Below are 22481 nucleotides of genomic sequence, written 5' to 3' on the forward strand. Positions count from 1 at the left end.
TGTAATTATACGCACGCCGCGGCGCAGGCGGGCAGGCAGGCAGGCGACGCCGTGCGCGCGCGGTGGGGAGCGGAACCGCCCCGTGACGCCGCGGCGCGTGAGATACCTCGGAAACCGGCATGACCACGACACGGGTAGATCTCGCTCTCGTCGCCTTTTGGCTGTCGTCGCTTGTCGGGCCTACTGCTGAGGCATCATCAGCACTGGCGAGCGTTATCACGGGTGTAAGTGTGCAAGTGGCTCCACACGGCAAGTGACGACACACAGGTGATCGACAAACTCAGGCCGGCGCGTGCTGGAATCCGGAGGGCAGATTCCATCCGACCAGGAGGCGGTGGCACTTGGCTGATTTGATCGATCGAGCAAGCCATTGTCGCCGGTGCCCCATGGCGGCCGCCTCTTGTGATCCTCCCCACTGCGGCCGTCGTGCTACCCCGCGCAAGCCATGCAATGCAGGTGTGCCTAGTGTACAACATTATCGTCGTGTCGTGTACCCGTTACCCCCTACCCGACAATGAGCTCAAACACCTCGCTGCCGACCTCCTCCTCGTACTGCCCCGGGCTCCAGATACGCATGTGCTCGAGCGGGAGGTTGTGGTGTTCTCTGAGCCTTGCGTCTCTCAGCGCCGTGTCGAGGGACTCTGCGTCCGAGAGCCAGAACGGCGCCTGGCCCTGGTCGCAGGCGTCAATGGCGTCGAGGTACGCTTCTTGGCACTGGGCGGGGCGTCAGCTTTTCTCCCTCCTCCAACTCTTCGTCCGCGCCTCACCAGCTCGGTCACCTGGTCCACCAGCTCGGCCTCGACCGTCCGCGTGGGGTCGAGCCGCGCGAGCCCGAGCACGGTCACCACCGTCTCCGCGCACAAGCGGGTCACGATACCGTCGTACAGCCAGTGGGCGAGCACCCGCCGCCACGAGCGGTAGTACTCGCCCTGCACCGTCGTGATCCCGCCCGGCGAGTACCCCGGGGAGAGGTTGACGACGAGGTGGCCCAGCGCCGCGTCGACCGCCGGCGGGACCTGCACGGCGAGCATGCGCGCGAGCCACGGCGCGTCGTGCGCGTACGCCAGGTTGAGCGCGATGCCCGTCGTGCCCGGCGGCACGGTGTAGCTCGCCACGTTGGCCGCGCGCTCGTAGACTACCCTCTCGGACGCGGGGAACTGGGCCACGGGCACATGCCGCTGCGGCGTGCGCGGGAAGGCGACGTGCATGTCGGACGGGGGCTCGGCGAAGTGGAGGACCTGGGTTACGACTGGGCGTGTGGTCAGTGGGCGGCGCGGGGCGGGGGAGGCGAACGGGCACGAGAAGCAGCTCGACGTCACTGTTCTCACGAGCGAGAGCACGGCGCAGCTCACGACCCCGACAGCAACTCACCAGGCGTAACAGTCACCCTCGCCGCCTGCCCCCACTCGGTGTCGTCGAGCTCGGGCGCGCGGGCGACGTCGACGCGCGCCCAGCGCTGGGTATACGTGTCGACTAGGTCGGCGTCGGTGAAGTGGTACGTGCGCGCCGGCGGCGGCGGCACGGTGGTCGTGAATGCTCGTCTTGTCGTCGCCGCCGTTGTCGAAATCTTTGGGGATGGGGACAGCGACCACAGCAGGCCCGAGCACGACGATGCCGCCGGGTGCTGTTGCTGTTGGCGGACTGTGGCCCGGGGAAGGGCGAGCCTCACTGCCGCTCCCGCCGTGATGGGGAGCCGCATGTCGTCTGTGTCGTCGCAGTCGTCTAGCGCACTCCCGCCCCGCGTAGAGAACAACAACAACAACAAGACCCAAACAGCTGCATAGCATAAAAGTCGCGACGTGTCGGAATGATGCTTGTACAAAAGAGTAGAGCCGACTTTCGGCTTTGTTGTTGGCGTTGTTCCGCCCCGCTAAAGGGGATACGCGTGGGGCAGAGTGGGGCCAGCGGAGGGGGGTGGGCTGGGCGCTGGGCGTTGGCTGGGCTCACGCCGGGCCGGTGGCCGCCATGCGTCGGCTCTGCCCAATGACACTGGCCCTTGACATAATCAACACTCCTTTCGCCCAGCCAAAAGAGAGATCTCTCACGACAACGACATGATTCGAACATGTGCTCCCGAAGGAAGTTGATTTCGAGTCAACCGCGTTAACCACTCCGCCACGTTGCCTGGGTGAAGAAGATCTGCAGGGCGGTGCGCCCTTGCGCCCAAGAGGATGGCGGTCTGGAGATCGGAAGGCCTTCCTGTCCACGCCCCGCTATGCATGCAGCTCCCTCTGCTCTCATGCATCATGTGGCTCCTCATTGCTACCTTCCAAAACGTTTGCAGCGATGTCAAGGGTAGAAAAGTCGCCCTCAGGCGAGCGCGGCATCCGGCTCGGTAACCGGCTGCGTCGTTTCGGAGACGGGCGACGCCGCATGACGAGATCAGCCATGCCCAGCCAGCCAGCCAGCCAAGGCAAGCCGACTCGACGAGCAACACTCGCGACGTTGCTCTTCCATGATAACCCTCGCGCCGCGGGTCTTGACACTTATCCTCAACGCACGCCCACACGCCCGCACCATGGCCAGCAAGCCGTCCTTCCTCCCCGTCCTGGCGGACGAGGACCGCCCGTTCCTGCGCAAGGCGGTCGCGAACCCGCCAGTGCCGCGGCCATCGTCCAGGTGAGTTGTCCCACCGCCGGGCTCGCTGACCCCAGCGTCATGCTCCTCTCGCCCACGAACCAGCTCCTCCTCCTCCACCGCGTCGGCACGTCGTCGGCCTTTGCCTCCGCGCACGTCTTCCCCGGCGGCACGCTGAGCTCGTTCCACGAGACGGTGCCGGCCGAGCACGACGCCGACAGGCACACCGACTCGCGCGCGTACCGCCTCGCAGCGGTGCGCGAGACGTTTGAGGAGAGCGGGATCCTGCTCGCGAAGCGGAGGGGCGAGGACGGCCTCGTGGAGCTTTCTGTGGCCGAGCGGACGGAGGGGAGGAAGGCGATTCACGGGGATAAGGTCAAGTTTCTCGACTTCCTCGCCGGCATCGGCGCCGAGCCGGACCTGGGTGAGCAGCGGCAACTCTCGACACCTTAAGCTGAGCCCCCAGACAACCTCATCCCCCTAACCCGCTGGATCACGCCGCCGAACGCGCCAAAGCGCTTCTCGGCCCAGATGTACCTCTACCTCCTGTCGGCGGACGCCGACGCCGCCCACGACGGGGGGCTGGAGCACACGGACGCCGAGTGGGCCGACGTGCGGGAGTGGGCTGAGCGCGCGCGGCGCGGAGATATCATCGTGTACGAGCCGCAGGCGTTTCTCCTCGCGCTGCTGGCCGACTTCTTCCCCGGGCCTGGCGTGCTCGCGACGACGAACGAGCACGGGGGCAGCCACGAGGCGCAGCGACAGCGCTTGCTGGACTTTATCAAGGCTACGCCGACCGGGCCGGGCGACGACCGCACGAACAACATCCTCTGGGCCGACAAGGTCATCTGCTCCTATGTCCTTCCTGTACGCCGGGACGACGGATACCTCGTCATCGGGCTCGAGGAGGCCGGGCCCGAGCTCGAAGGCCAAGGCCGCGGCGGTGACTTTTCCCGCGTCGTGCTCGTCAACTCGGAGGCTGGCGGCCCGAGAGGGGCAGAGGTGCGCATGCGGCGCGACGTCGTCCCCGAGCAGGGGGCGGTCGGCGAGGCGTCCAAGTTGTAGCGTAGCGGTGGGCAGGAGCAGATCTCTCATTATGCATAGTGTACAACGGGCGTTTGTAGTTCGTACAACTTGGTCTTTCCTTTGGTTCTACTTGTCCCCTCGGCGTCCTCCGCCCCCTAGTTCTCCTGGATCTCGAGCGCAAACTGCTCTGGACCAATTCGCTGGCAGTACTCCTCCGAGCTGAGGAACGCGAGGTTATTCCACGGCGCGAACGCGCGCGCGTGGGCGGTATGTTCCTCCGGGGTATCCGGCGCCGCCTCTCCGCCTTCTCTCAGGCGCGCGGCGCGGCTCGGCAAGTCCTGGCACTCGTACTCCTCCGAGCACTGGGGCGTGAGCTCCCTCCCTTGCGCACGACGTACCCATCGCCACACCTCCTTCTTGATGCTCTCGTCGACGCCCTGCGCGTCGACAAGCGTGTACGCCACCTCGCGGTGCGTGAAGATGCCGCTCGTGAGCGCGCGCACCAGGTCCCACTGCCACTCTGCCATTGCGCGCTCGCGGGTATGGCTCGCGAGCTGCCCGTCGACTGAGAGCAGGAGCACGAGCTCCTTCACGCTCGCGGGCAGGCGGAAATACGCGAGGTACGCCATCCAGCTGCGCGCGGGGTCAAAGCGCAGGTTGAGCACCACCTTGTCCACTCCCTCCGGGAGGGGGTACTCCATCGGCGTGTGGCGCGCGCTGTGGTCCGCCACGGGGGTGTACGCGAGCATCTTGGTTGGCCGGAGGGCAGCGACGGGGGACTCGTACGACCCGTGCGGGGACGGCGCGGCAGCGCGCGTCATGACTGCGAGTTAGTGGAAGCCAAGGCCGCAGCACCACCCACACGGCGTCATGGTGATCTTGGCCGCGTGCGACTCGGGCCGGTGGTACTTCTTCGGCGCGTCCTCGACGACGATGCGCGTCACGAGCGACGCATACGGGATGGCCGTCACCCCGGCCGCGTGCGACGCGGGGCGACGGGCGGGAATGATGCGGGGTAGGTGGTGTGGCACACGCGCCGTGCCGGCACGCGCGGTGCGAAGGAGGGTGGTGGGGAGCGCGGCGCGCGTGGGTGCGAGCGCTGCGAGGGCTGTTCTGGCTGGGTTCATGATTGTGGTTGTTGAGTGGAGTCGAGTGGCAAGACTTGCTCGCTCGACGTCACGCGTCCATGTGTCTTGTTGTCATGGACGTGCCGGTTAAATCGTTCCGTGATCGGGATGGGGCTGGTAACCGGTGGGCCGGGCGGGGTGGGTCGGTGGCGCAGGATCGGAACTGGCTCGACGACACCCACGCTCCTTCGCCTCTTGGCAATGTCAGTGCGACGACTACGCGAATGCATGGGCCGCTGGGGCTCGTATGGGGCCATGAGGTGCTCCGTTGCGCTCCGGTGGGGCAGGGTGGGGCGGGCCAGGCATGGGTCGTTTGCTGTGTCCAAGAGCGGACGGGTGGCTCAGACGCTGCGGCGACGCCGAATACAATATTGTGCATACAGGGTTACAAAACGGCGATGATGTCTGATGCCTCGTACCAGTTCAGCTGCCGCAGCATCAGGTCAGCGCGCAGCAGCCTATGGCCATGGCTAGCTACACGATCGCTTCGGCTACCGGTGTCCCCTTCCATGACCCGGCGCCAGGGCATACTCCTTGCCTTCGAGAGCCCACTGCCGGAGCCCAATTGCCGCCTTGTACGCTTCCCTCGGGACAAACTCGATATCCGACACGGCCTGCACCAGCGCGTCGCGGTGCGCCTCCCACTGCTCGCGCGAGCTGTACCAGCCCTCCTCCGGAAGGGACCACTGCACGCGCTCCTCCACGGCGGCGCGGAGGCCCGCTTCGATGCCGTCCGTGGCATCACTCGTCCCCAGGCCGGCCCACTCCGCCTCAATGCCCTCGAGCCCGACGATCGTGAGCCTGCGCGGCGGCTCAGCCTGGAGCACGGCGCGGGCCGGCCACAGCGCCGTGACGAGCCACGAGGCCATGTCGGCCAGCCACGCGGGGTTGGGCACGAACCGCTCGATGTGGCTGCCCATTGGGGTGTGGAACCACGCTACAGCGGGGGACAGGATGACGGTGACGTCCTGGACCGACGCAGGGAGCGGGCCAGGCGCATAGTATCCGTCTCGCCAGTCAAACGCCTCGTTGAACCGAACATGGAGGACGAAGCGCCGCACGCCGGGCGGCAGGTCAAAGCTGCGGCCGACGCTCAGGCGCGCATGCTGTGTGTTGGCGGCGAGGTACGGACTGAGCGTGTTGACGTCGGTGAGCGCGATGACCGTGTCTGCTGTCGGCAGTGTGTCCGGCGCGCGCAGGTCGAGCGTGCCTTCGTCGCGCGGGAGGAGGCGGAGGGTGCTAAGGTTCGAGCTCGTCACGCGAGGTCGAAGCTGTCGAGCGGGAGTCGCAGCGTCAGCGTGCGCGCGTACCGCAGAAGAAGAGAGTTCATGCGCGATACGACCGCGCCGCGGACCCCGATCGGCTGGTTCGTGTAGGCCGAGAGCACGACGAGCGCGTTGGACGCATCGTCGTACAGCTCCAGATGGGAGAAGAGCAGGTTGCTGATGTACGTGTTTGCGCGGCGGCACGTCTGCCGCAGCACGAGGAGCACCCCGTGCTCGGCGTACGAGGCGACCGCCTCCAAGACGTGCGGGTATGTGTCGTAGTCGAGCGTGGGTGGGGGTTTAGGCATGGTGAAGAAGTGGTCATGGGGTTGCCCGGTCTGACAATCTGAACTATATGCATCTCCTCCACATTGTTGTTAGGCGAGGTTAAGATGCGGGAGGCGGACTATTAGACAGATATTAGGCCGAGCAACAAATCCAAAATGCTATTAGGTTTATCCAGCAGGACGATAAACGTACGGCACGGGTGGAACTGGCCACGGACAGACCTCAAAGCACAGGTTGGGGTGGGACACGGTGTGGTTCGAACACACGAGTTGACGACAGGCAGCGGCCCTGGTACATACCTCCGGGTGAGGAGGACCAGCGATGCCATGAGCTCCGCGTCAACAGAGCCCGCGCAGAGACCGCCTAAGAGGCGTCCTGTCTCATCGTACGGGCTTGTGTCTGACAAGCTCGGTGTCGCAATCACTCAGCGCGTGCGCCGTCTACCTTTGTAGAGAGTGTCGGTTGAGCACTATGCATTGTGTGGACTATGGCGAGAAGAGGTGCGGCGAGGGAGGTGGGAGGAGCAGGGAAGACAGTCAGTCGCGTCCGCCTCTCTGCGCTTCCACATCCACTTCCAACAGCTTCTCCGAGATCGCTTCCACGAGACGAGGTTGCATGCATAGTCACAGCCGCAGCGGTGACGTCCGACGACGATCAGCCTGGCACCTCCCTGGCACACGCACCCTCGATCTCCGCATGCTCGGCGCCACCAGTCCCTAGTCGCGGCGTCAGCGGCGTCTCGTCAAGGCGTCGTGTTATTGTATTGTCGGCGGCGTCGGGCATGCAGCAGCACTCTACTCGGCCCTGAGGCAGGCTTCACGTCGCCGGTCGCCGCCGCCGCAAGCACAGCGGCGACCAGACCCAACCCCATGCCATCATGCTGACGCGTCTCGCAGCACATGTGGTGCAGTCGATGGTGGTGGATGCCGGCACGCCTGTCACTTTTGGTCGCAACCGGCAGACTCCACGACCCAGACAAGGGATACGCTTTGCAGTTAGGGCTCTCTGGGGTGCGGTGTCCGCCCAGAAACATGCAGGACAATGCCCGCCTGCACTGTACAAGACACGGTTTAGGGGTCGGTCGAGCTCCCCGCTCCGTCGCGGGACGCGTCTATTCTGTACTCTGGGCGGCGGGGCGGCGTGGTGGCTGCCTGCCTGGGTGGGCCGAGTTGCGGCATCCCACCCCCACCCAGGCACTCACTGTAGACCTTCATTTTTCCTTGGCGCGAGCTGGTGCTGGCTGGCCGACGCTAGTAAGGACGGAGACCACGAGCCACGCCGCGACGAGCCACGACATCGGCATACAGACCAGACTGCAGATCGACCTTTGCACTTTCTCACAAACACTCTACAGACAGGACACCGGCACGCACACGGCTACGCACAGCACACACACAATGCTGCCCTCGGCGCGGTCACACCAGCGGCTCGGCGTCGCGGCCCTCGTGCTCGCGTCGCTGCTTTTTCTCTACACGTACCGCGCAAACCTGGACCCGTACGTGCCCGACGCGCTCCGGCCCACAGGGGAAGGCGACTACCGCGTGCAGTCGAGCTGGAAGCCCGGCGCGGTGAATGCGTCTGCACCCAAGCCGCACGCGTGGAGAGAAGGGTGGTTCAAGACCAAGCTGCCCTCCGCGCAGCTCGCCCTGCTCGACAAGCTCGCGTACCACCCCCAGGAGAGCTGGAAGGACTGGCGCGACGAGACGGCAGACTACAAGTGGGTCGTGAATGCCCGGTTGACGCAGCTTGCTGCGTGTCTCGCCAGCGGAAGATGTCACAAGAATGCCGACAAGGTGAGTTGGGCGATGTGTGGGGTGCGATGAGGGGTGGCGCGAGAGATGTCGCGCGAGCGCGCTCCAACTCTCTCTCTCCTCGTTCGCGACGCCGACAGCTCGAACCGTGCACACGGCTGACACCCCCCAGATCATCGTCTTCAACCACAACTACTGCTACTGGGGCTTTGGGAACAAGGACCCGATCCCCGGCGGCGAGGAGGTGTACTGCAAGGCGATGCGCGAGTCGTTTGAGCGGTCGGGCTTCACGGTGCTGAATGCTGGGCCAGAGGACTTCAGTGAGTCGGCGAGGGGAGCTAGGCAATGTGCTCTACCCTCCAGCACACGCCGTGCTTACCCCGCTCAGACTTCCTGCAGGAAATATACAACCGCGTAGGCGACAACATTGTGCTCATCCTCACGGGCAACCCGGACAACCCGAAGCCCGAGTTTGGCAAGCTCGACGACGTGATCAAGACGGCGCAGCGACCACGGGGCATCCCCGCGTGGAAGGTGAGCTGGGTCGTCATCTGAGTTTGCGTCCAGCAGCTCACACACGCAGCTCTTCTACTTTACGTTCTGGGCCGACGGCGTCGAGACCCCCACTGGCCCGCTATCATGGTGCATGCTCGCGGAATCAGGCGTGCCGAAGAACGTCTCCGTGTCGCTGTCGCGCGGCAAGGCGATCGTGCACACCGAGTTTGACGAGCTGCGCGTGTGGACGACGGAGGGTGACATGCCTGGTGGGTACACGGCCTGTGGGTCCGAAGGCCTAGCTGACTTGTCCCAGGCGCCCCTGTCCGCGTCGGCTGGCCGGCAGCCCGCGAAGGCACGTACGTAGGCTACGGCGACGGCGTGCCGGCCGACTGGGAGACGGTGCCGTTCGAGCGCCGCCCGAACCGCGTCTACATCCTCGCCAAGACGGCGCGCTACTTCAAGGACTCGTGGTTCCCCCTCGAGTACTTTGAGCGCGCGTACAAGGAGCTGCAGCCCGAGTTCCCGAGGCTCGAGTTTGTCGGCGGCTGGAAGACGGCCGGGCCGGACGCGTACGACAAGGTGCCCGCGTTCTTCAAGAACCTCGGGCCGATGACGCCCGACGCGTTCAACGAGCAGCTCAAGCTCGCCAAGGTGCTCGTTGGAATTGGAAACCCCAAGACTAGCCCCACGCCGTACCGCTCGCTCGCAATGGGAGTGCCGTTCTTGAATCCGGTGAGTGCGACACGGGAGCGCGGTAGGCCGCTCGCTGACCCTCGGCCGCAGCACCAGATCCACCCGCACAACGCCGCTCTCTGGGTCCCGCAGCACGACACGATGCAGGCCGTGCCCCCACCATACGTCTACAACGTCGACGTCAAGGTGTACGCCGAGTTTGTCAACGCGCTCCGCAAGGCGCTGAAAACGCCCATCGAGGAGACGCGCTTCGCCCGCGGCCTGCCACACGTGTACGACAAGCGGCTGAGCGACTTTGCGCTGCGGGACTGGGGAGCCGAGGCGCGGCATGCCGTGGACAAGGGACTGGGGGTGAAGAAGACGTTTGTTTTCTAGGGCACGAGGAGGACCGCACGCACGAGGACTACTGCATAGCGCGGCTACGTAGCCGCTGAGAAAAATCTAGAACTGTATTGCTGATAATGTTACATTAGCGTGGGCTTGGGTGATGGGACGTAGGGTGCGGGGCTATCGCTCCAAAGGGCCAGTGTACCACAGGCGGCCGGCACGGAGCCAGTCGTCGCGAAGTGCGCGAGCTTCGGCGCCGTCGGCAGTGTTCCCAATGACGCCCGCGACGTGCGCCCACTCATCCTTACGCTCGGCGTGCTTGAGGAGCAGGTCGAACTGCTCGGCAGACAACACGTCGTCGTCGGCGCAGTAGTGCAGGATGCGCCTCAGTACAGGGGTAGGCAGTTTTAGCAGCGTGCTAGGGTGGCACCGCGTGCAGGTGCGGCACGGGCACGGCTGCTCGCCGCGCAGCGCGATGCGTGCGGGGACGAGCACGCGGAAGACGGCGCGGCGGGTCCGGCGTGCGAGCTGGTCGTTGCGGCGCAGGGTGTCGATGATGCCGCGGTGGGTTTGGTTGCCTGGCGGAGCGAGGCGCGTCAGCGCCGAAGCCGAGCCGAGCCCCGACTTCTCGTCCTCTCCCCAACACGCCACTCACCGAGGTCCAGCTCGCCGACATGGCTGAGCGTCTTGTGCCCCCTCACAGCCACCTCGACCGCGCGGAAGAAGTAGTCCCTGTCCGCTGCAAGCACACGGGGCAGCGCAAGCGCTTCGAGGCCGGCACAGCGGCGCAGCCAGCGCGCAAAGCTCGGTATGCTGTCGCGCGGCAGGTCGAGGTCGAGCTCTAGCGCCGCGGCGGAGACAGTGAGGCCGGCGAAGAGGTGCTCGAGGGTCAGGGGGTCGCCTGCACGCAGGGAGAGCTTGAGGCGCGGCAGCGGGGGGCAGCGCTTGAGGTGTTGCGTGATGTTGTCGACGTCTTCGACCTGACGCGGTCAGCGACAAGCACGGAGGGAGGAGGGGGCCGCAGTGGCCACTCACCGCACGCAACCTTGCACTGAACTGATACCCCCGATCATAGTAATCCCGCTCCGTAACAAACCCGTCGAGCAAGCTGCGCGCGAGCGGCCGCAGCGCCGCGAGGGGGTTGACCTCGGGGTCCGGCTGGCCGAGCCAGACGAGGCGCGGGGCCGCCGGCGGCGTCTTGATCCCCAGTATGGGGTCTGCGTGGTATCAGCGCTGTCGAGGACGATACACGTACGGGCGCTCGGGATGACCATTAGGTGGGGTGGGTTGGAACGAGAGACAGAGACAGTGTTGTTGGTTCGTCCACAATGCTTGGCGGCATGTGCGAGTTCGACGACGCTCGGTGGCGTATTTCGGTGGAGGCGGTGCCCCGCGGCGATGGGGTGGTGGTGGCGACTGGGGGGGGGGGGGGCGGCGCGGAGCTCGGCGTGTAGTAGGCGTCGTCGGCGGCGGCGGCAGCGACACACAGGCAGTGCGGGCGGCAATACCGATACCGGCGCAGTGCTGTGGTACACGGACGTCCACGATCACGCCTGTGCTGTGAGGGCACTTAAAGGACAGCATGGCGCGCCTCGACCATTGTGCGCGATAACAATACGGTGCAAGCGGTGCTCGACGCCGGCCGCCGACAACGACGATGACGACGGCGGCGACAACAACAGTAGTAACAACAACAATAGCAGTAGCGACTTACTCGACGACCTCAATACCCCATCCCCCTACACTCACACCTCCTTGCTCTCCCCCACTGGTACCATCTCCGAACCCGTCCCTCCCCCCCCCCCGTCAACGACCATCACTCGGCCATCTCCACCACCTCCCACCCCGCACGTCTCGTGCGTCTGACCACCTTTCTTCCTTCCTTCCGTGACGCGCTCGTCTCAACTTGACCCCTCACCACCCCATTAGCACCATACCACACCTATCGCCCCTCTCCCTCGCCCCCCTCTCCGCCGCACGCAGCATGGACCAGCAGCAGCAGCGCGCGCAGGCCCCGCCGTGTGAGTTGCGCCGCGCAGGCGCGTTGCGTTCGGCCAAGCCGCCGCCAGGGCCGCTCATCCTCTTCCCCGGCGCCGCCGCTGACCCCGGAACTACTGTCTCTCTGTCGTCCGCTGTGCCCTCGGCCTCGTCGTTGGCTCTGACCCCCGCCTCGTCGCGCCCCACCACGCCCCTCCTCGCTCCCTCCTCGCCCCTCGCTACCCCGCCCACGACGCCGCGCTCCCGCACGCCCCGGTCGTTCCGCTCACGCCGGACAGATCGCGACCTGCGCATCGCGGCGTTTGGTCGCGTGCCCGCGCTCGACTGGCCCCCTGTCGGCGAGCCGACGCCCCCGCCTAACCCGCTCCGCGCGCTCACCCCGCTCGCGGCGCGCCTCGGCGGGCTCACCGGCGCCGTGCCCGGCGACAAGGGCTTCTTCAGCTTTCATGCCCCGCTCCAAAGCGTGAGTTGGCTCTGCGCGAGGGAACGCTAACTCCCCAGCTCGCCGATATCCCTGCCATCCTCCACGTCCTCGCGGCCTGCCCCATCACGCAGGTCAGCATCACGCTCGTCGCGCAGGACCCTGGCGCCACGCAGCTCCTGTTCGACGAGCTCACGCTCCCCGTCGGCATAAGCTACGTCGACCTCAGCGCGATGAACCTCCCCCGCGCGGCGATACCCCAGTTTGCCGACTTTCTGCGCCGCTCGTACGCGTCCGGCGTCGAGACGATACTCGTCCCCAAGGCCGCGTTCGCGGACCGCGCGGCGCTCATGGCGGCTGTGAGCGGTGTCATCGAGGCACACCCCACGCTCGAGCACATCAGTGGGTATTGAGCGAGCTCTGCGAGCGGGTGCTCATGCCCGCAGACCTCGCGAGCGCCCATGTCCCCACGCAGCGCAACCTGGCCGCCAAGGCCGCCGCGCGTGTCGAGTTCAGATACCTCCTCGACATGGCGCGCACGCTCAGCCACGTCCGCTGCGACTGCAAGATCTGCACGCGCGCGCATGCGCTCGAGTTTGGCCGGTCCCACGCCAAGCGTCTCCCGCCGCGCGCGGTGCGTCGTATCCTCGAGTTTGCCGCGTACCGGTTCACGCCGGCGCAGGTGGGCCGCATCTGCGACTATGCGCAGAACAAGGCCGAGTGGGCTGTCGTGGCCGCTGCGCTTGCCTCGCACCGTGACGTCGGACATCGTGAGCATGCGGCCGCCGCCGATGAGTGGATACGCAACGGGGGGTTCTTTGTTAGGCGCGGGATGTGAGTTGCGAGGAGGCGTGGGGTGAGCGAGCGTGGAGCAAGTGGCATGAGTAGACGCCAAGGAGTGTAGACGCGTAGACGTCGTGACAAAACCCTGTGGACATTGTGAGCACGAAGTTGTTTGTAGCGTCGTGTGTGTGTGTGCAGCGTGTAAAGAGCCACATCTGCTGCGTTGGGTGACATTGAGCGAGGCAACAACACTGAACCCACTCACCAACTCACCACTGCAACCAACGGCCCACCGCCGAGATCCGAACCCCGAACAACCCTTCACCCCAGTTGACCCGGCCGGGGCCCGCACTCGGCAACACCAATAAATCACAGCCGACCATCACAAGCCCTCGCTGACAACTAGTGTTGCCTCGTCGGCCATCCCCTCCACCAGCCCATGCTCCTCCTCGCGCGCAGGCTAGTCGCCCAGCGCTCGTCGTCTTCGTCTCTTCTTCTCGCTCCAGCAATATCAGCACGCAGCATGTCGACAAAGCCAGCAAAGCGCACGCCGCCCGAGGCGCGGCCCTCGTCGTCGTGAGTGGGGCGCCCACCTCTCTAGCCACAGCTAACCCTCCCCCAGCATCATGGTCGTCTCGCCGACCAACCAGCTCCTCCTCCTCCAGCGCGTCGCCGCGTCGTCGTCCTTCGCCTCGGCGCACGTCTTCCCAGGCGGCAACCTGTCAGAGTACCACGAGACGGTGCCTGCTGTCGGCACGCCGGGGCGGCACGTCGACGGCGAAGCGTACCGTCTCGCTGCGATCCGCGAGACGTTCGAGGAGAGCGGCATCCTGCTCGCGCACGCCAAGGGCGGTGCGGCGGGCCAGTTGTTGCCTATCACTGAGGCGCAGCGCGACGAGGGGCGCGGGCTCGTGCATGGCGATAAGAAGCGGTTCACCGAGTGGCTTGACAGTGTCGGCGGTGTTGCTGATGTCGGTACGTAGCGGCGAGGGACGCAATGTTGCTCAATTACTCGCAATCGCTCCCCCGCTGACACACCCCCAGACGGCCTCATCCCCTTCACGCGCTGGATCACGCCCGTCCAGGTCCCCAAGCGCTTCACGACGCAGATGTACGTCTACTTCCTGCCGCTGTCGACGCGCGTGTCCTCCAAGGAGATTGTGCACACGCCGACGCACGACGGGGGCAAGGAGCACACCGAGGCCGTGTTCGCCGACCCGGGGACGTGGATTCAAGCGGCCGGCAAGGGCGAGGTCATCCTCTTCCCGCCCCAGCTGTACCTGCTGCACCTGCTGTCCGACTTCCTCGGCCCGAACCACGGCACAGACTATGCGGCACAGCGCGCGGCGCTCGTCGAGTTCCTGCACAAGGTGCCCACTGGCCCCTCGGACCACCCGCTCGGCCGCATCTCGTGGGCGGACAAGTGTATCTCGCCCGTCGGGCTGCCCATCACCCGCAAAGACGGCCGCGCGACCCTCAACCTCGAGGCGCCGGGCCTCGAGCTCAAGGGCTCCACCCGCGGAGGCGACCACGACCGCGTCGTGCTCGTCTCTCGCCTCACGGGCGGGCCGGGCACCCCGGGCCCGACGAACGTCGAGGTGCGGTGGAGGGACGAGGCGCTCAAGGAGGGCGTGCGGAACGAGGGCAAGTTGTAAGGGGGCAGAAGGAGCAGAGTGACATGGAGCAACACGTGGATGCGCCGGGATTCCTACATGCACATAGCAGAAGACATAAGACATGTACGTTGTAGAAGACGACGAGGACGTTGTCGTTGTTGGGCCGTTGTTGTGGCCAGCGCGCCTTATCACGTCAGTGGCCATCCCTTAGTGCCAAGTCGGTGGTGCCGATCGCTCGCCAGCGATTCCAGACAGTGCAGTGGCCGACTCGCCGCCCAGCGCACGACCTATCTTTCGTGATCTCGTCTCGTCACTTCTTCCCAACACCCACTCCACTCCACTCGCACCGCACACCTATGACAACGTTCAACATCCGCGAGCTCTCATCACACACATCACCATGAGGACAGAGGAGATTGAGCGCCGGCGCAGAGTCCAGGCCGAGCTGGACCGGCAGCGTGAGTCAGCGACGGCGCTGGGCGTTTGTTGACGATCGATAGCCCATGGCTTGTTTATCTCGGTCGTGCCGCGCGACCCGCGCCTCGAGTGGCTTTCGAATGGACGTGAGGGCGAGCGAGATGGCACCCCTCAGCCGGCCACATCCCCCATCGCACCCCTCCTCGAACACTGGTCGCTCCACCCCGACCCCGCGCCCCCCGTCACGGCCGACTGGGCACCAGCGCTCGCGCCCATCAGGCTTGAAGGGCTGTGGCATACTGTGAGTTGTGTGGGGGCGTTCGTTGCGATGTGCCGAGTCCCGCGGCGTGCGAGGAGAGCAGGCTCCCGGAGCCCTCTGCCCGCGGCACCCTCGCTGACACTCTCCTCCTCGCCAGGTCGCCGACCTCGAAGCCCTACTCGCCTGCATCCCCCGCGCCCCCCTCGCCTCGCTCAAGATCCAGTACTGCGACCAGCCCCACGTCGTCCTCCCGCGCTTCCTCTCCCTCCTCCAGCCAAACACGCTCCGCCTGCTCGAGCTCGAGCTCCACCTCCCGCCCAAGGCCGTCCCCGCCCTGCTCACCTACCTGTCCTCCCCGCGCTCCCTGGGGCTCGAGTACCTCCTCCTCACGAGCATGGAGTACATGTACGTCCTGGACGCTGGCGTCGGCAAGGACCCCGACGTGTGCAAGCAGGACGCGTGGGCCGCGGGCTGGGTCAAGTCGTCGGGCGCGCCGGGCATCACGGCGCTGCTGGCCGCCAACACGTCGCTGCGGGCCATCTGCCGCAACCAGTGCGGCAAGCCAAAGCACCCCTTCCCGCCAGAATGTACCTGCAAAGCCCAGCGGTACTTTGGCCCCAGGCCTGACCCGGGCCGGTGGCACGCGCACGACGAGCTCTGGACAGGCTTGGATCGCAACGCGGAGTACGGGCAGCGAGCGCGCCGAGCCGCGCTCCGAGCGTTGGGCGTCGCGAGGGTGCTCGTCTCGGCTGTGAGGGACGACGCCGACCCGACGACGACGACGGCCGGCGCCGAACCCCCGCGGGGCTCGAAACACCTCCTCGATCTCCCCCGCGAGGTCCTGTGCCATATTGTGCGCTTTGCGTCGGGCGACCCCGCGGCGCTGAGCTCGGGCCAGGTGAACCGGCTTATGAAGTACGCCGAGGACCGCAGCGCATTGAAGCGCGTCGCCGAGGTGGTGGCGACTGAGGGGAGCGATGGCGTAGAAGAGCGAGTCAAGGAGGCGTGGTTGGCCGCCGGTGGGTTCTGGTGGGATGGCCCCCCAGAGCCGCCAGCTGCAATCGTGAGCACGCCAACGCCTGCGCAGTGACTCGCTCCTCCACCCCTCGCACCCGGCACACGCGCCGCCTTGTACTCGTAGCCGGTGGATGGATTGTCACGCTCAGGACCGATTCGGCGCGCTAGGCCGCAACGCGTCCTCGATCGCCCGCCTGGGGAAACGGACAAGAAGCAAGCAAGCATCAAGTAGCTCACCCCGCACTCACTGACGACGTCACGACCCACCTGGGCCTCTCACCGGCTACTCGCCGCTTGGGTGACGCTCGAGCACCAGCCCCTGCCCCACGCCACCTGGTGGTGGCCCCAGCCCATCCCTCCCCAAATCGTCTCATCGCACATCTACATACTCACAACAAACTGACTGACAACGACGACGGCGATGCGGCGAGGCAAAGGTGTGCGTGGCGGCGCGTCGGCGTCCCCGCTCGGGATGACCTCGGCGCGCGCAACGGCAGGATCTAACGGCAGCCCCCGCTCGCCACGGTCCCCGCGCAGTCCTCCACTAGCAGTGTCACCCTACTTGGCGCCGCATGACGACCACCCGGCAGGATACCTCCAGCTATCGTTTGCGACGGCGCAGCGCGGGCTCGGGTGGGACGACGACGACGACGAGAACGAAAACCTGCTCGCGCCGCTCATCGCCTTTGCGCAGGTGTACCGCCACGCCTTGAGAGAAGTTGACGTCGGCGGCGTGCTGGGTCACGAGGGCGAGCGCGTGCCCTGCTTCACAGTGACGTGGTATGATGTGAGCGGCGGCGGCGTGAGCTGGGTGGAGTGTGTCGTGTGTGGGTTTGGCTGACGTGCCGCAGCCAGTCGAGTTCCACAACCTCGTTGCGGCCATCAAGGCGGCCAAAATCACGGGCCTGACTATCCGGCAAGCGGACACGCCGGCGTCGGTTGCGCAGCTGGTCGACCACCTCGATGTGCCGTTAATGAGCCTCGATATCCAGGACCTGGGGGACGACGCTGGGCCAATGGAACCGCTGTATACCTCACTCGCGAGGTTTCTCTCCACACCACGCTCGGCGGCACTGCATACGCTGGCATTCTGCCCAAAGCCTCACTTTCCCGTTGGCGACTTGTTGCATACGATCACGCCAGCAGTGGCACAACACAACGGATCACTACAGGTCGTCTGCCTGCGGGGCTGCCTCACCTCGTCCTTACGGTGCAACTGCCTCTCGGTGCTGGCTCACGAGAGCCCCGTCGGCGAAGTGGTCGAGGACTATGACTACCTCGAGAGCCTACTACGACGAAATGCGGTCCGGACACAGCGCGTGCGCCGTGCCGCGCTCCAGGTCCTCTGTGCCGCCCGAATCGTCCTCAACGGCCGCCCGGCGCCACAGAGGACGGTACGCCGCCGTCACTGCCGGCCGTCCACCCGCTCATGTGCCTGCCAGAACGCGTCGCGAGCCACATCCTCATGCACGTCATGGTGCCGGCGCTGCTCGACGCGCTGTGGTGGTACCAGATTGACGCGGGCGTGCGGGCCGCGCCGTTCCGCATCCTGTCGCTGCCGCCCGAGCTCATTTGCCATGTGCTCGGGCTCGCGGCCGACGAGCCCCACCTTCTCTCGGTGGACCAGGTGCGCCGCATTTGCCGCTACGTGATCAACGCGCGCGCCATGGCTGGCATGTCGGCGGCGCTGGCGGACGGCGTCGAGGACAGAGTGCGCGCCGAGTGGCTGGCCCGCGGGGGCATGTGGTGGAGTGCTGGGTGCGAGTAGGGTCTGTCGTGCTGTGGCCGCTGCTGGTGGACTCTGCCATCTGTTGTATGTGTACCCTGTGATGCAATGTATCATGTCGTGTCGTGTGAGGGTGTGGTGTCGTCGGCGCGCACTGTGCGTGCGGCATTGTCATCCCTGTGGTGCGTGCAACAACAACAACAATCACCCACACCGTCGTCGGTCGCCACCGCGCACCGCCAACGACACAACACCTCTCTCAACTTGTGTCCACACTCCACACCTCACTCAATGCACTCGCTCAAGCTGGTCCTAGCGACCGTAGTGGGCGGGCTCGAGTGGTCGTCAGCGCCAGCACGTCCTAGCAGACCCCCACCCCCAGCGTCGCCCAGCACCCTCCCGGCCGTCTTCTTCGACCCCGCGACGGACGATAACCCGCTCGCGCCGCTCCTCTCGCTCCCAGAGCACAGCGACAACGTGCGCGTCAAACTCGGGGGCATGCAGCGCGTCCGCGGACTCGGGGGGCTCGCGCACCCCGTCCTCACGATCGAGTGGGAGTGGGACGTGAGTGACGCGTGCCTGGCACAGCTGACCCCCGCGCAGGACAACGAAGACCGCCGCGTGCACGCCGCGCTCAACGCGTCGCGTATCGCCGGCATGGTGCTTCTCTACGCCGACAGCGGTGAAACGTTGTTCAACTTTCTCGACGCGCTCGCCGTGCCGACGCTGCGGCACCTCGACCTCCGGCCGTGGCCTGACGCGTTGGCCGACGCCGGGGACATGATCTACGTCTCCAAGCTGCTCACGTACCTGCGTATCGGGCGGGCAAGGTTGCACACGCTCGTCGTCCCGAGGCACCGCAAGCTCGTCCGCTACCTCGCACTGGTGCTCGTGCAGCCGGCCGCAGGCTTCACGCTCGAGAACGTGTGCGCCGGCATGTGCGAGCTCGTCCGCGCGTACCCCAACGACCCCGAGGAAGTCGAGTGGCCCGCGCCGTCGACTTACCCGCTCGAGTGCTTTTGCGAGGTCACTCCCACACCCAGCGGCGAGCCGGTGCACATTCACCTCCGCACAATATCCCAGGTCATGCGGCGAAACGCTGGGCTGAATGCCCGTGCGAGGGCCGCGGCGCTCAGGATGCTCGTCGTCGGCCGGGTGCTGTTCCACGCCAGCCTGGCGTGCGAGGACGACTCCGAGGCGGACGAGGACGAGGAGATGGCCGCGACTACCGCGTCGTCGTCGGCATCACCGCGACACGCTGCAGACAGCGACGACGAGCCGCCGCACAAGCGCAGCAAGGCGACCCACGCCCCGACCCCCGACGCCGTGTCGCCCTCGCGCCTCGGCGAGCTCCTCCTCAGCCTCCCAGCCGAAGTCCTCGAGATCGTCGTCTCCCACACGGCGCCAGACGACGCCCTGACCGACGAGCAGCGCCTCCGCGTGCTGGCGCACGCGCGCGATCGGCGCGACCTCGCGCGCGTGGCGGCGACCTTCGCCGCGGTGCGCCGTCACAGGCCAGAGAGCGAGCGTCGCGCGCGCGACGAGTGGCTCGCGAACGGCGGGGTCGGGTGGGATATCCGCACGACGAAACAGCGCAAGCCGGACCGTCTGGTCATTGACAACGTCTTTGCGCTGAGACATGAGGACTAGAGCAGAAGTGTACGAAGTGGATGTAGTTGTTGTCGATGGTCCTTGTCGCGTGGCATGACGTCGGCCATCCCCGTGACCTCCTTGTTGTGATTCGGATTTCCGGTTCGACCGGTGCCGGAATCCTTCGAGGCCGTTATCTGGAATTTTTGGCCACCCGGCGGATAACATTGACGACGACGATGCAGAGAAGCTTGAAACTACTCACACACTGACGATGAGCGGTGTCGAGACAGGTGAGCTTGGGTTGGGTGGTGCATCGCTGACCCGCAGGCTCTATCACCGTCGCGCTCGTGCCCGCGCTCCCCGGCTTGGGGTGGGGAGACGACCTTGCCGCCGAGACCACCGATCCGTTCGGCGCGGTGCGCGCGCTCCCGCCGAACCTCGCGAAGGAGATCAAGGCTGCCCGAGCCGCAGGGCACGGCGCCGAGCTGTTCCCCTGCTTCGAACTCTCGTGGGCTAACGTGCGTACGCTGTCACGACCGAGCTAACCTCCTAGGCCAGCGGCCTCGCCACCGTAGCCAACGCGCTCGGCGCGACCCGCGTCTCCGCCCTGGCCGTCACCGCCGTGTCGTCCGAGGATGCCCTCACCGCCCTCCTCCCACGCCTGCACCTCCCGACGCTGCAGACGCTCGAGTTCCGCCTCCTCGCGTCCCCGAGCAGCGAGTACGTCGACTTTCCCTACCCGACCCTCCTGGACCCCAAGGCGCTCGGCATCCCGATCGCACCCCTCGCTGCCCTGCTGGCGGGCTCGCGGGCGCGCGCACTCGCCAACGTCGTCCTGCGGCCTATCGTGCCCAACATGCTCGCGAGCCAGAAACGCACCGCGGACGAGTTCCGCGCGCAGCTTGTACAGGCGCTGCCGCAGGGCCACGGCCTGGACGGGGTGTGCGTTGGCCTCTGTGCCCTCCGCTCCGCGGACAAGTGGGACGACCTTGCGGGGTGCAAGTGCGCCAAGGCGGTAGAGAAGCACTTCAGCGACGCCAGGCGCAGAGGGCGCGCGTCGGCCGCGAGAATCCACGCCGCGTCCGCGGTGCTCCTCCATGCGGAGCGGGACGACCCGGCCCGGGCGTGCCCGCTCTTCGAGCTCCCGTACGAGCTGCTCGAGAGCGTGCTGGCGTACACTGCGCAAGACGACGTGCTCGACGAGCGGCAGGTGCGCGGGGTGATCAAGCAAGCCGGGGATCGAGATACGCTGCGCCGCACGCTCGGCGCGTTTGCGCGGCACGCCGCCGCCGGCGTGCCGAGGTCGCGTGCCATCACCGAGTGGTGCGTCAACGGCGGGTTGTAGGTTCTTTTTCGTTGTAAATACCCATTGTATGCCACTGTTGCTGTGCTTCCGACGTCTCCTCTCTGCTCGCTGCTCTGTCGTCGTGGTCGTCGTCGTACATGCATACAGCGAGTACGCAGTGCAGAGGACACTGTTCGAGAAGGGTGCCACGTGCCCTCGGTTATTTGGTTCCGACGGCGCCAAGTAACGACGACACACCAGTGCACCAGGATGGATCGCATCTCCACATCGCATCTCCTCCCTATTCCTCACCACCATGGACGAGACAGAGAGTGAGTGCTTGCTGCACGGCCCCACTGACGCCAGCCACCAAGACGCTCTTCCTCGGCGTCGTGCCCCAGGCGCCAGAGGTCCAGTGGGGTGGCGAGGAGCCCTCGCTCGCCCCCCTATCCACCATCCTCACGCCGCTGCCCTCCATCTTCGTAGAGGACACGGACGCCGACTCGCCCCTCTCGCAGCCTTTCATCACGCTCTCAGGCGACTGGACCACCGTGAGCACGCCCTGTCCCTCTGTCAAGCTGACACCGCCAGACGGGCGACCTCGACAACCTCGCGCGCGCGCTCTCAGCCACCCCGCTCGCAGGTCTCCGCTTCCAGGCCTGCGCCGGCGTGCATGCCGTCCTGGCGCACCTGTTCGCCTCGCCCCTCTTCGCGCCGCTCGCAGGCCTGCGCGTCCTCGAGCTCGACATGCACCTGCCCCCGTTCGTGTTCGACGCGCTCTTCGCCTTCGTGGGGTCGGAGCGCTGCGCGCTCGAGCACCTCATCCTCAACGCGTCGGCGTACGAGCTGCCCAAGCTCGCGGCTGCGATAGAGAAGGGCAACACGACCATCCGCACCGTGTGCGCGCACGGCGGGCTGCTCGGCGACGTCGACGTCTCGGGCGGCTCCAGGCCGAAATGTACCTGCGCCACCGACTGGTTTGAGCGCAAGCTCGTCAACGAGATGGCCGGCCCGTCGACGAGCCTCGGCATGAGCCGCCTCGAGCGCGTGCTCGCGCGGAACGCGTTCCTCGCGCTCCATGTCGTTCGGCCTGCTGCGATCGAGACGCTCGTTGCGGCGCGCGTGCTCCTCAACGCCGCGGCGGGAGACGACCCCGACGATACAAAGGGCAAGCAACCCGCCTCGGCGCCGCCGATCCTCGAGCTCCCGCAAGAGCTCTTAACCCACATTGTTGGGCTGGTGCCGAACCCCGTTGCGCTCAGCGACACGCAGGTGCTGCGTATTATCCATGCCGCCCAAGGCAAGTTTGGCGCGCTGGCGCCGTATGCGCGCAACAAGCCGCGCGCAAAGGACGAGTACCTAGCCACCGGAGGCATGGTGTGGGACCGCGGCATACGCGCCGCGAACGCGCTCGCGCACAAGGTCGACCTCGCGCCGCGCGACCGCGGCGCCATAGCGTTCGGGCTACGCGCGGCCGACCTGGCCGCGTTCGCCGACGCGGGCATCGGCGGCGTCGGTAGCCCCGCGTACGATCCCTACGTCGCGCTCATGGACCTCGCGGGGGATAGCTGGGCCGACGACGGGCTCGAGGCACAGCTCGGCGCCATGATTGACCAGTTTGTCGAGCCGCCGCCTGGCGACTGGGGCGAGGACTGGAATACCGGCGCGGTGGGCGCGTAGGGGGGTGGCAAGCCCGAATGCATGCTGAATGTGCCCGGCTTGACTGACTCGTACTTGCGCCACTGAACGGTGTCTGAGGTGCAGTGCCTCCTCTGACCATGATTGAAGCCCCACGACCTAGCGATAACGAAACT

The 22481-nt window shown here is 66.4% G+C and overlaps 11 protein-coding genes and 1 non-coding gene across 12 annotated transcripts; 7 read left to right on the plus strand and 5 right to left on the minus strand.

The window, feature by feature from the left end:
- Window positions 1-432: 432 nt before the first annotated feature.
- LOC62_03G003926 (uncharacterized protein) lies at window positions 433-1768 on the minus strand. Its single transcript, XM_062770457.1, has 3 exons — window positions 1372-1768; window positions 768-1249; window positions 433-714 (listed from the first exon to the last, which is right to left on the minus strand). Exons 1-3 carry the CDS (start codon window positions 1697-1699, stop codon window positions 505-507), a joined length of 1020 nt encoding a protein of 339 aa, XP_062626441.1. The 5' UTR covers window positions 1700-1768; the 3' UTR covers window positions 433-504.
- Window positions 1769-2044: 276 nt separating this feature from the next.
- Window positions 2045-2125, minus strand: LOC62_03G003927. Its single transcript has one exon. It is a non-coding gene; the product is annotated as a tRNA-Ser (tRNA).
- A 353-nt stretch (window positions 2126-2478) lies between these two features.
- On the plus strand, window positions 2479-9964 carry ndx-7 (Putative nudix hydrolase 7). Its single transcript, XM_062770458.1, has 9 exons — window positions 2479-2619; window positions 2655-3001; window positions 3044-3618; window positions 7591-8076; window positions 8207-8354; window positions 8423-8568; window positions 8618-8798; window positions 8846-9264; window positions 9316-9964. Exons 1-9 carry the CDS (start codon window positions 2519-2521, stop codon window positions 9598-9600), a joined length of 2688 nt encoding a protein of 895 aa, XP_062626442.1. The 5' UTR covers window positions 2479-2518; the 3' UTR covers window positions 9601-9964.
- On the minus strand, window positions 3666-4779 carry LOC62_03G003929 (uncharacterized protein). The gene is made up of 2 exons (XM_062770459.1): window positions 4466-4779; window positions 3666-4426 (listed from the first exon to the last, which is right to left on the minus strand). Exons 1-2 carry the CDS (start codon window positions 4728-4730, stop codon window positions 3759-3761), a joined length of 933 nt encoding a protein of 310 aa, XP_062626443.1. The 5' UTR covers window positions 4731-4779; the 3' UTR covers window positions 3666-3758.
- Window positions 5222-6303, minus strand: LOC62_03G003930 (uncharacterized protein; the record flags this gene model as incomplete). Its single annotated transcript, XM_062770460.1, has 2 exons — window positions 5222-5969; window positions 6041-6303. 2 exons carry the CDS (start codon window positions 6301-6303, stop codon window positions 5222-5224), a joined length of 1011 nt encoding a protein of 336 aa, XP_062626444.1.
- Window positions 9733-10826, minus strand: LOC62_03G003931 (uncharacterized protein; the record flags this gene model as incomplete). Its single annotated transcript, XM_062770461.1, has 4 exons — window positions 9733-10130; window positions 10208-10532; window positions 10588-10769; window positions 10808-10826. The coding sequence occupies 4 exons, from the start codon at window positions 10824-10826 to the stop codon at window positions 9733-9735; spliced, it is 924 nt and encodes a 307-aa protein (XP_062626445.1).
- Window positions 10827-11536: 710 nt separating this feature from the next.
- On the plus strand, window positions 11537-12809 carry LOC62_03G003932 (uncharacterized protein; the record flags this gene model as incomplete). Its single annotated transcript, XM_062770462.1, has 4 exons — window positions 11537-11573; window positions 11622-12013; window positions 12052-12373; window positions 12418-12809. 4 exons carry the CDS (start codon window positions 11537-11539, stop codon window positions 12807-12809), a joined length of 1143 nt encoding a protein of 380 aa, XP_062626446.1.
- Window positions 12810-13119: 310 nt separating this feature from the next.
- NUDT19 (Nucleoside diphosphate-linked moiety X motif 19) lies at window positions 13120-14528 on the plus strand. The gene is made up of 3 exons (XM_062770463.1): window positions 13120-13330; window positions 13377-13729; window positions 13799-14528. Exons 1-3 carry the CDS (start codon window positions 13194-13196, stop codon window positions 14407-14409), a joined length of 1101 nt encoding a protein of 366 aa, XP_062626447.1. The 5' UTR covers window positions 13120-13193; the 3' UTR covers window positions 14410-14528.
- Window positions 14529-14699: 171 nt separating this feature from the next.
- Window positions 14700-16136, plus strand: LOC62_03G003934 (uncharacterized protein; the record flags this gene model as incomplete). Its single annotated transcript, XM_062770464.1, has 3 exons — window positions 14700-14828; window positions 14871-15088; window positions 15204-16136. Exons 1-3 carry the CDS (start codon window positions 14771-14773, stop codon window positions 16134-16136), a joined length of 1209 nt encoding a protein of 402 aa, XP_062626448.1. The 5' UTR covers window positions 14700-14770.
- Window positions 16137-17492: 1356 nt separating this feature from the next.
- LOC62_03G003935 (uncharacterized protein) lies at window positions 17493-19439 on the plus strand (the record flags this gene model as incomplete). The annotated part of the gene is made up of 4 exons (XM_062770465.1): window positions 17493-17821; window positions 18106-18113; window positions 18172-18353; window positions 18393-19439. 4 exons carry the CDS (start codon window positions 17493-17495, stop codon window positions 19437-19439), a joined length of 1566 nt encoding a protein of 521 aa, XP_062626449.1.
- Window positions 19440-19632: 193 nt separating this feature from the next.
- Window positions 19633-20779, plus strand: LOC62_03G003936 (uncharacterized protein). Its single transcript, XM_062770466.1, has 3 exons — window positions 19633-19672; window positions 19710-19900; window positions 19936-20779. Exons 1-3 carry the CDS (start codon window positions 19654-19656, stop codon window positions 20725-20727), a joined length of 1002 nt encoding a protein of 333 aa, XP_062626450.1. The 5' UTR covers window positions 19633-19653; the 3' UTR covers window positions 20728-20779.
- Window positions 20780-20963: 184 nt separating this feature from the next.
- On the plus strand, window positions 20964-22462 carry LOC62_03G003937 (uncharacterized protein). The gene is made up of 3 exons (XM_062770467.1): window positions 20964-20999; window positions 21034-21218; window positions 21259-22462. The coding sequence occupies exons 1-3, from the start codon at window positions 20984-20986 to the stop codon at window positions 22345-22347; spliced, it is 1290 nt and encodes a 429-aa protein (XP_062626451.1). The 5' UTR covers window positions 20964-20983; the 3' UTR covers window positions 22348-22462.
- Window positions 22463-22481: the final 19 nt, after the last annotated feature.

The sequence above is a fragment of the Vanrija pseudolonga genome, chromosome 3, assembly GCF_020906515.1.
Source record: "Vanrija pseudolonga chromosome 3, complete sequence".
In the NCBI taxonomy this organism is placed as follows: domain Eukaryota; kingdom Fungi; phylum Basidiomycota; class Tremellomycetes; order Trichosporonales; family Trichosporonaceae; genus Vanrija; species Vanrija pseudolonga.